This window comes from Aquarana catesbeiana, linkage group LG04 (genome assembly GCF_042186555.1).
Source record: "Aquarana catesbeiana isolate 2022-GZ linkage group LG04, ASM4218655v1, whole genome shotgun sequence".
Lineage (NCBI taxonomy): Eukaryota > Metazoa > Chordata > Amphibia > Anura > Ranidae > Aquarana > Aquarana catesbeiana.
This window is the reverse complement of record NC_133327.1, coordinates 305,673,373-305,688,019: the sequence shown is the minus strand read 5'-3', so window position 1 is coordinate 305,688,019 and position 14,647 is coordinate 305,673,373. Positions and strand designations below refer to the sequence as shown.

The 14,647-nt window shown below is 43.1% G+C and overlaps 1 protein-coding gene across 2 annotated transcripts in view; it reads left to right on the top strand.

The window, feature by feature from the left end:
- Positions 1–14,647, top strand: part of COL9A1 (collagen type IX alpha 1 chain) — a 196,953-nt gene that overhangs the window by 56,481 nt on the left and 125,825 nt on the right. Inside the window, exons 7-10 of one of the 2 annotated variants that reach the window (XM_073626742.1) lie at positions 5,098–5,118; positions 6,964–7,038; positions 7,252–7,287; positions 7,379–7,441. In XM_073626742.1, coding sequence (XP_073482843.1) covers positions 5,098–5,118; positions 6,964–7,038; positions 7,252–7,287; positions 7,379–7,441 — 195 coding nt within the window. Of the gene's footprint in view, positions 1–4,862; positions 5,059–5,097; positions 5,119–6,963; positions 7,039–7,251; positions 7,288–7,378; positions 7,442–14,647 lie in introns of those variants that run through there. The other variant, XM_073626743.1, reaches the window with a different exon arrangement.

Sequence of the window (14,647 nt, the reverse complement as noted above, 5' to 3'; positions counted from 1 at the left end):
GGCAGGTGGAGGGAAGCGGGCAGCAGGCATCAGCATCAGCAAGCGGGCAGCGGGCATCAGCATCAGGCACTGGGCAGGAGCTCCTGTGTTCTTTCCTCCATCACGGCGGTCATGCGTCTCCTCCCCTCCTCCTATGCATCCAATAGGATCGTCTGTCCTTTCAGCCAATTGGGTGACGGGTCTCAAGACCTGCATCCTGATTAGCCGGGTGGAGGATCAGTGTTACAATAGCTAATATTCATTTGCTATTGTAACACACCTGGGTGGGCTCAGTTCACATTCTCTGCACCCCAAGCCCACCCTATTTTGAAGCCCATTAGAGCCTAATCAGGTGCTTCAAACAAACACCCTTCCTGGAAAAAAGAAGGATGGACGCATGGATGGGGGGGGCGCTAGTGCGCCCTTAATGGAGGGGCCGCCCCTGACTGTGTTCTCTATGCGGTGTCGGCATCCCCACTGGAAGAACACAATGGCTCTGCGGGAGGGATTCCCCCATCAGCACTGGTTGCAGGAAAGAAAATAGCTCCATCTATGGCTGGCTTAAATTTTAGAATAATTTTCATTTTCTGTGGGAAATGTGGGGCATCCAGCTATTTCTACTGAGTTATGAAATATGTGTGTGTGGGCGGTGCTACAACCCTGTAGTGTCTGCTCAACAATGATAAATATCAGTTTTGTGTGGATTTATTTTTAAACCAAGCTGTCACTGTATATTCTGACTGACAAACACTATAAGCAATATACTGTGCAGCTTTTGCATCTATACCAGCATACAGGGACGGCAAATACTGCGCACAGTACCCGTGTTAACACATATAAATGGCATACAATGTAATGAATGGCACAGGCATGAATGATGTTTTACATGGTTTTACTCTTCCTATGCCTTTAAAAGTTAACATTAAAGGTTTGCAGTTACATACTTGTGGCATGCGTTGTTTATTTTTTAATATACTTGCCAATAAACAGAGATCAAAAGTTAAGTAGCTCATACATTAGACATTTTTTTTTCATTCAATCAGTGGGTTGAAATAATACAAAAAAAGGACTTGATTCCCCTATCCACACATTTAGGGTGGATGGGGAAATCCTCCACGCTGAACTATTGTGACAGCGGGGGGAGATCTCCCTGCTGTCCAAATACACTAATCAGCGCTGCCAGCTATAGCCAGCATCGCGGATCGAGCAGAAATTTCCCAGCAGGAGCGGTTGTACAGGAGCCCATACATTGATCATAATTCAACCTGTTGAACTGGCTGAATTTTGATCCAGGGATGGCTGGCTACAAAATACCAAGAATTCAAAATTTTAAGGGTTAGTTCTAACTTTAATTCATCTTTAATGACTTTTGCCAAAAACATGCCTATGCCTTGCACTAAGGTACATTCGCATTATCAATCTCATCTGGGATGCCGGGGTACCTGCTCCTTATATTGTTGTCTCAAGCGGTCACATCCTGCTCCTTCCCAGGGTATACAACCGCGTCACTTCCGGGTGTACTGTACAGGATGACGCCACTTCCTGCTCAAACCGACACGTTTTGATGCCTCAATGTTATGAAGAGGCATCACTTATTCCATTGCCCCCCGCTCTCTGTCCTACAAGTGGCAGGATGTACTGAGTGTTGGATTTACAGTCCTAAGAACTCACAAACAAGTACTCAGTTTTTTTTCATATCCATGCATGCGAAGCTCACTCTCTTTCACACTAGCAGAATGCTGAGTTGTGAGAAAGAGCAGACTGCGCATGCATGGGTTGGAAACAAAGCTGAGTGGAGAGAGGAAGGCAATGGTATAAGCAGCCTAAAACTGCATATGGATGCGCGTCTCACAGAAAAACTGGAAACTCACAAACAAGCACATGGCTTCATTCCCTACCTATGCATGCGCAGTCTACTCTCTTTTATTCTTGCAGAGCGCTGAGCTGCGAGAGACAGCAGGCTGCACACGTGTGGATAAGGAATGAAGCTGAATGCTTGTTTGTGAGTTTCCAGAGGTAGCACATCCAATGCTCAGCATATCCTGTCACCTGCAAAATGGAGAGGGGAGGGCAATGGAATAAGCAGCTTAACCACTTCAGCCCCAGAAGATTTTACCCCCTTCCTGACCAGAGCACTTTTTGCGATTCGGCACTGCGTCGCTTTAACTGCAATTGCGTGGTTGTGCGACGTTGTACCCAAACAAAAGTGACGTCTTTTTTTCCCACAAATAGAGCTTTCTTTTGGTGGTATTTGATCACCTCTGCAGTTATTATTTTTTGCGTTATAAACAAAAAAAGCAACAATTTAGAAAAAAACACATTATTTTTTACTTTTTGCTATAATAAATATCCACCAAAAATAAGTAAAAAAAAAACAATTTTTTTTTCCTCAGTTTAGGCCGATATGTATTCTTCTACATATTTTTGTTAAAAAAAAAATCGCAATAAGCGTATATTGATTGGTTTGCGCAAAAGTTATAGACGTCTACAAAATAGGGGATAGATTTATAGCTTTTTAATTTTTTTTTTTTTTTTTTTACTAATAATGGTCGCGATCTGAGATTTTTATCATGACTGCGACATTATGGCAGACTCATCAGACAATTTTGACACATTTTTGGGACCATTGGCATTAATACAGCGATCAATGCTATAAAATTGCATTGATTATTGTAAAAAGTGTCACTGGCAGTGAAGGGGTTAACACTAGGGGGTGCTCGAGGGGTTAACTATGTTCCCTGGGAGGTGATTCTAACTGAAGGGGGAGGGGACTGACTAGAGAAAGTGACGGATCGCGGTTCCTAGCTAAAAGGAACACACGATCTGTCACTCCTGTCAGAACAGAACAGGGACGTGTGTGTTTACACACACACGTCTCTGTTCTGTCTCTCCTGGTCACGACTGCTTGTTGCCGGTGGTCACCGCGACCGTCGGGCACGAGCACCGGCACCCCCGCTGTGCAGCAGGTGCATGCGTGCCTGCTATCCCGACCCCGCAAGCCGACGTATAGCTACAATGGCTCGCGCAGGGGGGCCAACCTGCCGCAGTATAACTGCGGCGGTTGGTCAGAAAGCGGTTAAAAAATAAGCATTGTTTTATTAAACAGAGCACTGCCTACAGGGCTGGGACAAGGGGTGGGCTGGAGGAATGGCTGTCCTGGGCACTGTGGTATCATGTGAGCTGGGGGGAGTGCTGCATAGAGAGTGCCTACCTACAAGCTGGCAAGAGTACTGAAAGAGAGGGAAATTTTGTGTGGGGAGAATTTTGGCTTGCAAAGGAAATTTATGCTTGGGGGTAATCATGCAGATTAGTGCTCACATTTTTTTGGAGGGGAGGGAGGGAATTTTTGCTAACACAAAATGCTCATACATTTTGGGGAGGGGGAGGGGGCACCGATTGGCATCTTTTCCCTGGGCGCTAGATGACCTTGTCCCGGCACTGACTGCCTATGGATGAGCTGCTCCGGAAATTCACAAATGAGCATTTGGCTTAATTTCCTACTTGCGCATGCACTGTCTGCTCTGTTTCATTCTAGCAGAGTGCTGAGCTGCGAGAATGCTGGGTAAGGAATGAAGCTGATCGTTTGTCAGTTTCCGGTGGTGGTGCATCCAACACTCAGTAATTTCTGCCACCTGCAGGATGGAGAGGGGAGGGCAATGGAATAAGGCTGGCCATACAATATACCGTACAATATTCTTGTACAATTATCCTTTAGATTTACCAAAATCATATTATAATAATAACAAACCTAAAGTGGTTGTATACCCACAGAAAAAAAAAAATAAAAAAAAATAAAAAAAACAAACCTGTAAGGCAAAGGCATAATGAGCTAGTATGCAACTCATACTAGCTCATTGTGAAATACTTACCTTAGATCGAAGCGTTAGCATCGCATCCTGCACCACTGAGGGAGCTGGCATTTTCCCCTCAGCGTGTCTACTGGGTTCGCACCTTGGGCGCTGTGAGTGGCTGGAGCCGCGATGACGTCACTCCCACGCATGCGCGTGGGATTCCTGTGTTCTGGCAAGATCCGGCAGCATCCGCCGGACCTCCAAAGCGCATGTGCCACTGACGTTGGCGGCTGCATGCAAGGTGGATATCTCCTAAACCGCACAGGTTTAGGAGATATTAATTTTACCTACAGGTAAGCCTAATTATAGGCTTACCTGTAAGTAAAAATTTGCTAAAGGGTATACAACCACTTTTAAACACTTTCAATTTGTATGCAAACAGGCATCAGTTTAAGGTAATTCTAGGAAATTGAACAAGAAAATTGTATAATATATGAGTAGCTTAAAAAGTAAGCATTTACTAAACAGAACAGCATATGGATGATCTAATGCATAGACATGTTTTTGGTAAAAGTCATTAAAAGTAAATAAGCAATTGTCACGAAACAACAGTATAAAAAAACAGTACAGCTTTTGCAACTTTTTTTTACAAATATTGTTATGCAGTAAACAGTGTTTCAGTGTAGAACAAATATTTTAAAATATATGTATAATGATAGAAATTCTGGGTATTTGAATTATTCATAGGCTGCATCAGAATGAGCTACACTAAAAATCGATCATAAATTGAATATTGTGTATATTCAAAATCTAACCTTTGATTTAGGTGAAGTGAACAAAATTGAAATAAAAAAAAAAGGTTCCTTAGCGTGGGAATGTGATTTTGGTCCAATAATCATGAAGTTAGGGTGCTCAGGAAGGTCAGTAACCCTTTGCTGTCAGTTTGCAGAGAGTGGGGTGGTATGACATTCCAGGTACATCCTCCAAATGAAGAGTTAAAGGTCCTCTACCATCCTACCTTCCCATCCCACAGCCCAGGCCTCCTCCAATCACCATCTCCTCCTCCCAGGATATTAATAAACATAAGGCTCTGAGGCTTGTCCAGGGCTTACCTTGTTACTAGTGTTAGCTGATTCATTTGGGGGATTTGCCTAAAATTGCTCTAGGGGGAGAGGAGGCTGCGCTTGCTTGCCCAGCCATAGGTTTTACTATGGCTAAGTCGGTCAGGGATGGAGGGGCCCTTCTGCTTGTCCTAATCTTCCAGTTCATCAGCATCTCCATAGCTCAAGTAAGTGACAAGTAACTTTCCTTCAATTTTCTTTTCCAGGTCAGCCAGGCTCTGCTAGAGGTAAGATATGGAGGGGAGAAGGGTCGCTTCCAGCAGATCGGTGCACTCTGTACAAGTGTCACTGCTTGCAGCAGCAGCTGGGATCCGAAGAGTTAATTGTGTAACTTTTTCAAACACTCCAGTAAAGTTACTCTGTTTTATTCTGCATTCGACACAAATGACATGGTGTCATCCAGCGATCAGGATTTATTAACATTGCACGATCTGTCAGTCTTATTAGCTGGGAAAGTGCTTATAACTTGTCATAAAGACTGCTTAGACATTGATTGGTCGGAAATATTCATCCTGAGAAATGATTAATAAATGTCTGCTAATATTTAATAAGCATCTTCATGGATAATTGAAATGTCAGTCTTATGCCAGTTTCAGGAAGCGATTTGGTTGGCATGGTTTGGGTTAGGAAACACACAGCGTGTGTATGCATTGATTTTCACCATGATCCAGTTACCTGGCCGGGATGGAGAGGGTTAAGAGCAGCACATGTGGAGGGGTTCAGGCCAGTTCAGTGGCAGGGGGATGGATATGGTGTCACCTCCCTCCTATGTAGAGGAGGGAGCAGGAGAACCTCCAACTCACAATGCCCTCTTTGTAAAGCCCCCTTGCTGGCCACTGTGAAAATAGAGACTAAAAAGGAAAAAAAAAATAAAACAAGAGCACATTCATCCTGCCTGCAGCAATCCTGTATGATAGCAGACTTACTCTACAAATAGTATAAGAAGGCTGTATAGATGTTTAGTATTAAGTACATGGACAATGTGTACCACTGATCACCCATTTTCTATGACATAAAGTCATCTGTCCATCCTGTTAAAAAAGTTTACAAGATTAATACATTTTTACTGCTTGTAATATATATATATTATAAAAGTGGGAGCTCTCACCTCCAAATCAGTGATGAGTGCTTGCAGTTAAGAACTTTACCTTTTGCTCCCATAAATAGTCCACACTAGTATTTCTACAGTGACTCAAGTGGATTATTGAATTACTTTGCAAGCAAATAAATACATTATAGATAGATAGATAGATAGATAGATAGATAGATAGATAGATAGATAGATAGATAGATAGAGGGAGATATATCTCTCTCTATATCTATATATAGATAGAGATAGATACAGTATATATATATATATATATATATATATATATATATATATATATATATATATATATATATATATATACAGTATCTATCTCTATCTATATATAGATATAGATCTATATATATCTATATCTATAGATATAGATATATATAATGGGTCATAAAGGAGGGTATTGGGACTTTAAATGAGGCACACGAAGAATGCTGAATAATAGATAACTACCTTATTTATTGAACACATGCATTTAAAGTCCCAATACCCTTCTTCTTTATTGCCAATTTTAGGAATGGGGGCATCTACTTGGCGCTTCATTTAAAGTCCCACATGCCCCCTTTTTAGTTTAATATATGTCATGTCAAATCTTTCTTTCTTTCTTTCTTTCTTTCTTTCTTTCTTTCTTTCTTTCTTTCTTTCTTTCTTTCTTTCTTTCTTTCTTTCTTTCTTTCTTTCTTTCTTTCTTTCTTTCTTTTCTTTCTTTCTCTCTCTTTAACTCTCTCTCTCTCTCTCTCTTTCTTTTTTTCTTTCTTTCTTTCTTTCTTACTTTCTTTCTTTCTTAGACTCTCCAGCTAGCTTTGAACCAAAAGTCGAAACCCCAAAGATGTTGCTGGGCATTCTGAGACTTGTAGTTCTGCAACAGCTGCTGCGTCTCTGGGCATTCCTATCCTGATCAAGACTGCAATCTATAAACTATCATGCTGCCTTGGGAATTGTTCTAAATATTATTACCTATTGTTTTAATCAGAGAGGACCACCCGGACCCCCTGGGCCAGCAGGTCCCCCTGGAACATCCGGAGTTCCTGGCATTGATGGCATAGATGTAAGTGTGACAAGTATGGCATGTTTCTCTGAATTCCCCCCAATGCTCCTTCTCTGTAGATTTACAGATCTCAGGGCTCTGATTACAGACTACCAAAGTAAGTTCACTGCCTGCATGTTTATTAGGTTCCTCACAGCCTCATTAACACCTATGTGTCAAATTTAGCTGCAATGTGTGTATTGGGATCTGATCATTTTCCCTTGTGTTTAACAGGGTGACAGAGGTCCTGATGGCCCTCCAGGACCACCGGTAAATTCAATACAATTCCCAATTTTATTGCTTTATGTGATCTGTGTTTTTTTTTTTTTAATTAATTGATTATGTCTCATTTAATCTTCAGGGTCCAGATGGGGACCCAGGTAAACCCGGATCTCCTGGATTGCCAGGCGAACCAGGAGCTGATGTGAGTACTCTGAGCTGAGTGTGCCAGTTATACTGTCCAGGGAAAGTGTGTTTATAGATGGGGCTCCATATAAGGTGATGGGTGGAGCCTGGACACTGGCTGTCTGCTGTGTGCGGATAGAGAGCCTGTTGTGTGCTGGTCCAGTGCTGAGTGTGATGGGTGAGCAATGAGTGAGCTCTATTCATCTCCACCGTCTTCTGTCTGTGATCTGATGATGGGTAGAGCTACAGCTGGAAATCTGTGCTAAACTAAGCACTCTGATGCTCAATCCTGTATTTAGTGAAAACTGTAGACTGCCATTGCTGACTTGTCTATTTTAAATAGTCTATTCCCTTGCTCTCATTATGATCCAAGTTTAAATACTTTGGGTAACTGACTTGAAACAACTACACAGTTCAGGTGCCTTGACTTCTTTTGCTGCATACTCATTCTGAGTTGGTGCCTTAGCCAGACAGCCAAGCAAATAGCATTTTCATAAGCTTAGCAATTGCAGATTTTATAGTACTTTCAGTACACAGAATTTCTGTTCTTGTAAGGTTACCATACACAGCTCGGAATTTGAGCTGTGGGTGCCCCTGTTGGTAATACCTGGCTCAACAAAAGTTGATTATTGAGCCAATTTTTGATGAAGAAGCCTGGTAGAAAATTTCTGGCTGAACAATCCAATCAAATACTATTTGGGTTTACTGACAAGTGCTAGAACCAGCTGTTAGAATACCATAGCCAGCAGGGAAGATTCTTTCATTTGCACTGTTTAGCATAGTTTGGGGAATCATTTAGATTTTTTCAAGAAGTCTATGTATTTGTGGAAAGCTGATGCGTTGTGCAAATCTTCCTGCATATTTTATTAAATATACATGGCTCCACTTCCTAGCGACATATTATATTTTTATTGTGTTGGTATACTTTTCTGTTCCAGGAAATGAATTTAGCTATATGTAGAGTTTTACTATGATATTGGTAATTAACACTCCCGATTCTGTAACTAAATATATAGTGAAGGAGCAAAGTTGGCAATAAAAGCACTCAAGTAAATGTTACAGAATACCTTGTGTAAGACCAGATAAGTCATTTGAAGTTGTAATATTTTATGTAGAAGGCTTTTAATATTATTAAAGCAGAAGTAAACCCATCCATAAAACAGTTGCCTTTCCGGCACGTGCCGGAAATGTAACACTCCCATTGGTTGTGCTCTCAACCAAACTGTCAAACCATCCAATGGGAGGTGTCATAACGGATCACATGTGCAGCATCATGGCAGTTCTAGACTAAACAGAGGCCAAGATGGCGGCTTCCTTGGCTGAAAACGATAGGAGGGTTTTCTTCCACTTTAACACTATTTTACAAACTGTATTTAAAGAATACGTACACTTAGGGCTCATGTACACAGCCGATTAGTTTAGCTTATTTCTGTGGTGGGTAAAGCCCAGTATTTCCAATCAGTCATGAACTGGAAGCCTGTACAAATCAATGACAGGCTGACGCTGTTTGTTAGCATGTAATCGCACATGGAGTGACTACCCATGGCTAGTGATTGATATGCACCCCTGGACATAAACTGTCTGTGTCCAGGGTTGATTATCCATCCCTAACCACAGGTAATTGTAATTGTTCCATGTAATATTACATGTAAACAGCTGTGGGCAGCCAACCTGTCATTAATTGGTAGAGACTTCCTGTTGGCGGTTTATTGGATACACCAGGCCATATCCTGAACCATCATAAACAATAATATGACAAAAAAAAATTAAGATATTTTCACAATAAACAAAAATAAATAAAAGTGTTATGCTAAATGAATAAAAAAAAGTGAAATAGTCCAAAAAATCAGTCTGTCACAGGAACATGTTCATTTCATTAACGAACTCCGTGGTTCAGCTGTGGATGAAAATAGATCCAAATCCCTCCACAAGGTGTGTACACCACCACCACAAAAAATTGTACTCTTACCAGAGAACCTGGACCCTTTATTTTGAAGGGTCAAACAGGCTTGATGTACTAATCCCAGTAGAGACCACCGACAAGGGGTTGGAAAGGAACCGCATCAGGATCAGTTCAAATGTACCCAAAGCACTCCACCCACACACCGACCATAAGCCGAATCCAAATTTTATTTTAGGTTTTACACTATCTAGTGTTTATATATTTTTTTCATATTCAGCTTATGGCCGGTGTGGGGGCGGAGTCCTTTGGATACATTTGAACTGATCCTGATACGGTTCATATCCTACCCTTTGTCAGTGGTCTTTACTGGAATTAGTACATCAAGCCTGTTTGACCCTTCATATGAAAGGTTCCAGGCTCTCTGATAAGAGTCCAACATTTTGTGGTGGTGGTGTAGACACCTGGTGGAGGGATTTGGATCTATGTTCATCCACAGCTGAACCACAGAGTTCGTGCCCTGAATTAGGCAGTGTATGGCTCCAATTGTCTGTGTGCATGAGCTTAAAGCGGAGTTCCACACAAAAATGGAACTTCTGCTTTTCGGAACCCTCCCCCCCTCCGGTGTCACATTTGGCACCTTTCAGGGGGAGGGGGGTGCAGATACCTGTCTAAGACAGGTATTTGCACCCACTTCCGGCATAGACTCCCATGGGAGTCTACGCCTCTTCCCGTCCCCACCGCTCTGTCTCCTGGGAAACACACAGCTCCCAGGAGAGAGTGGGGACCACTTGGGACGCACAGCGCGACTCGCGCATGCGCAGTAGGGAACCGGGAAGTGAAGCCGCAACGCTTCACTTCCTGATTCCCTCACCTAGGATGGCGGCGGCAGCTGCCGAGAACCAAGCGGGTTCTCGGCGTCGCCTGCCGACATCGCTGGACCCTGGGACAGGTAAGTGGCCATGTATTAAAAGTCAGCAGCTGCAGTATTTGTAGCTGCTGGCTTTTAATATTTTTTTTTTTTTGGCGGTGTGGGTGGACCCCCGCTTTAACCCTCAGGGGCTCACTTCAATGTGGTCAGCATTTTCATAAAAGAATATGTTTGCTTTCCCTAACTAGGGACTCCAGTGATCTTCCCTATGAGGTTTTAGAGGTGCCACACACCTAGCTGACCACTTTGCTCCTTGTACATCTTCACCGCGGCTTTTAATTTTTTAATTGGAAATCCAGTCAACACATATCTGCTGATGGAATTCCACTGAAATGCATTAAAACCATGGTTCATGGGAAGGCATGTGGACACAGTGGATGACAGGGTCGATTTTAAAGAAAAGGCTGTAAGAGAGAGGGGGTTCCTGGACTCCTACTAATTAGACAAGTATATCCTGTTAGTAAAATGTTCCCCACAGAGAGGGGGTGCTTTAAAGGATGGCTGCATTAAAGGTCAGGCCCTCCTTTTTCTTGATAAATGCTTTGGTAGAGGCAAGTGAAGAAGTGGTAGGAGTATGACAGGTCCTACATTGCTTGTTGCTTCTTCAGTAGCATTATCCTTAGTTAGACAGACATGATGTCATTCGTCCTAGCCAGCTAAAAGGGTAATTTCACTGGAGACTTAAATTGTAGATGTTGGAGAATTAAACCACTTAAATGTTTGTTTATACTTCTCAGGGTCTTCATGTGTAGGATCTGCTTGAGTTTCCAGATCTGCTCATTGACTGTAGTATTTAAAGGGGGGTCTTACCCTCCCTACTGGATGTTTGATTTGTTTTAAATATGAGGAGTGCAACAAAGGGAGTGGAAACACTCCAAGATGGGTGGGAATACCCAGACTTCAAAACGAGTGGGGACAGATCCATAAAGTATGGTGGGCAATTCTTGCTACAGGAGTTCCCAAGAGATATAAGAAGTCAGTGACTCAACACAAGAGGCGGCTCTAGGCTTTGTGAGGCGTTAGGCAAATCTTAGACATGAGGCCCCACTCATGCCCATAATGGGAAAAAGAATTCAAGCGATAAAAATTAACTGTATAAATTGCATATATTAAGATCCTTAAATCCTATGAACTATGAATTTACAGTTTCTAGAATTTTCTCTAACCAATTCTTCTTTAATCAAATGTATATACTACATATATATTATATTACAAATATATATTATATATTAGACACACACAAATATAGATAACATTTGTGCAGCTGCTACTAGCAATATGTTTAAGATATAACAAGAGTCAAAAACCAAATTTCTCCATTTACATGAAGGTCAGATTAATATAACCCAACACAGAGCTGCCCCTTACATCAGGATTCCCCCTTACAGTGCAAGGGGAACTTTGATGTAAGGGGGAATGTTGCAGACTTTGGTGTAAGGGGGAATGCTGCAGACTTTGGTGTAAAGGGGAACTCTGATGTAAGCGGGGGGGGGGGGGGGGGGCTCTGGTGTAAAGAGATTACCTTGTATCAGAGTCCACTGCATTCCCCTTTACATCAGAATTCCCCTTTATTGTATTGTCCACAGAGTTCCAACTTGCATTTAAAATGGAAACTCTAATGTGGGGGGACTCTGGTGACCATAGAGCACCTTCCGCAGAGTGAATGCACTAAGGTAAGGGGGGGGGGGTTACAGATATTAAGGGTAACCTTTATATCAGTGCCCCTTTACCTTACTGCATTCACTCCCCCTTACATCAGTTATCCCCCCTCAGACTGGCCTTGCTACGCTGTCACTGACCACCACTCAGGTGCACCATGCAGGGCTCAGTCAGATGGCCCTCTCTGGGCTCCAGCTTGGAGGCTCTCGTTTCATCCTATATTAGACTCTGAGACTGTGAGGACATGATATAAGAGATGATCAGAGACTGTGCAGACATGATACAAGAGAAGGTCAGAGACTGTGCAGACATGATACAAGAGATGGTCAGAGACTGTGAGGATATGATGCAAGAGATGGTCAGAAACTGTGCAGACATGATACAAGAGATGGTCAGAGACTGTGAGGACATAATACAAGACATGGTAAAAGACTGCAGACATGATACAAGAGATGGTCAGAGACTGCAGACATGATACAGGAGATGGTCAGAGACTGCAAACATGATACAGGAGATGGTCAGAAACTGCAGATATGATACAGGAGATGATCAGAGACAGCAGACATGATACAGGAGATAGTCAAAAACTGCAGTCATGATACAGGAGATAGATGGTCAGAGAGTGTGCGGACATGATACAGGAGATGATCAGAGATGGCAGATATGATGCAGGAGATGGTCAAAAACTGCAGTCATGATACAGGAGATAGATGGTCAGAGAGTGTGCGGACATGATACAGGAGATGATCAGAGGTGGCAGATATGATGCAGGAGATGGTCAAAAACCGCAGACATAATACATGAGATGGTCAGAGAGTGTGCGGACATGATATGAGAGATGGTCAGAGACTGCAGACATGATACAGGAGATGGTCAGAGACTGCAAACATGATACAGGAGATGGTCAGAAACTGCAGACATGATACAAGAGATGGTCAGAGACTGCAGACATGAAAAGTTGTAAGTAAGGTTGAATAAAGACATCAGTCCATCCAGTTCAACTTGTGTTGGTATGTGTGTAGAAAAATCATTTCTCGTATCCCCTTAAGTTGTTTACGTTAAGATGCACATCCAAGAGTCTTTTAAAACTATCCATATTTCCTGCCGACACCACCAATTGTGGAAGAGAGTTCCACATCCTTACCGCCCTGACAGTGAAAAACCCCTATGCAGCTTAAGGTTAAACCGCTTCTCATCAAGTCTCATCATGTGGCCCTGTGTCCTCTTACACTCCCTGGGACTAAAAAGTTTCATAATTATGTTGGGATCATCATTGAGATATTTGTACATTGCAATCATATCCCCTCTCAAGCGTCTCTTCTCCATTGAGTATAAATTTAGCGCTTGTAGTCGTTCCTCATAATTGAGGTCCTCCAGTCCCCATATTAATTTAGTTGATACAAGAGATGGTCAGTGACTGTGAACATGGGTTCCCCATGACTAAGCTCCGGGGGGCGGAGTGAAACACGTTGGGGGCGTGGCCTGGTCAGAGTCCAGGCTGAGGTTGCCACTTCATTCATTGCAGTAGGACACCATAGAGGTGCGACTTCCAGGGGTCCCCATTTCCTTCTTGAACCTTTGCAGGAGCCAGAACAGGCTCTATCCCCTGTCAGCACTCAAGGAGCAGCTGCAGATGCACTGTCTACATACCCCCCTCCATATCGAGCCTGAACGGCACACACTTTTCCCAGGTCATAGTACAGGAGATGGTCAGAGACTGCAGACATCTTACAGGAGATGGTCAGAGACTGCAGGCATGATACAGGAGATGATGAGAGATGGCAGACATGATACAGGAGATGGTCAAAAACTGCAGACATGAAACAGGAGACAGATGGTCAGAGAGTGTGTGGACATGATACAGGAGATGATCAGAGACGGCAGACATGATACATGAGATATATGGTCAGAGAGTTTGCGGACATGATACAGGAGATGATCAGAGATGGCAGATATGATGCAGGAGATGGTCAAAAACTGCAGACATAATACAGGAGATGGTCAGAGAGTGTGCGGACATGACACAGGAGATGGTCAGAGACTGCATAAGTGATACAGGAGATGGTCAGAGAGTGTGCGGACATGATACAAGAGATGGTCAGAGAGAGTGCTGACATAGTACAGGAGATGGTCAGAGACTGCAGACAGTACAGGAGATGGTCAGAGACTGCAGACATAGTACAGGAGATGGTCAGGGACTTCAGACATCGTACAGGAGATGGCCAGAGCCTGTGCAGACATAGTTCAGGAGACAGTCAGAGACTGCAGGCACAGTAAAGGAGACGGCCAGAGACTGCAGACATGATACAGGAGATGGTCAGAGAGTGTGTGGACACGATACAGGAGATGGTCAGAGACTGCAGACATGATACAGGAGATGGTCAGAGAGTGTGCAGACATGATACAGGAGATGGTCAGAGACTGCAGACATGATACAGGAGATGGTCAGAGTGTGTGAGGACATGATACAGGAAATGGTCAGAGACTGCAGACATGATACAAGAAATGGTCAAAGACTGTAGACATAATTGGGCTGAAATTGCACCCGGGTCACATGTGAATTGCACAGAACGCACGGCGCATTTCTGTGCAATTCATAGTGTGAACCCGCTCTGTGACCTGGAACCCATACTTTGCTCCACTAACTTTCCTGTAAGGGGGCACTAGTATGGGCACCTGGAGCAATTTTCCACATCTCCTGTGGGGTGCCAAGGGCCACCCCCTCTGTGGCAGAC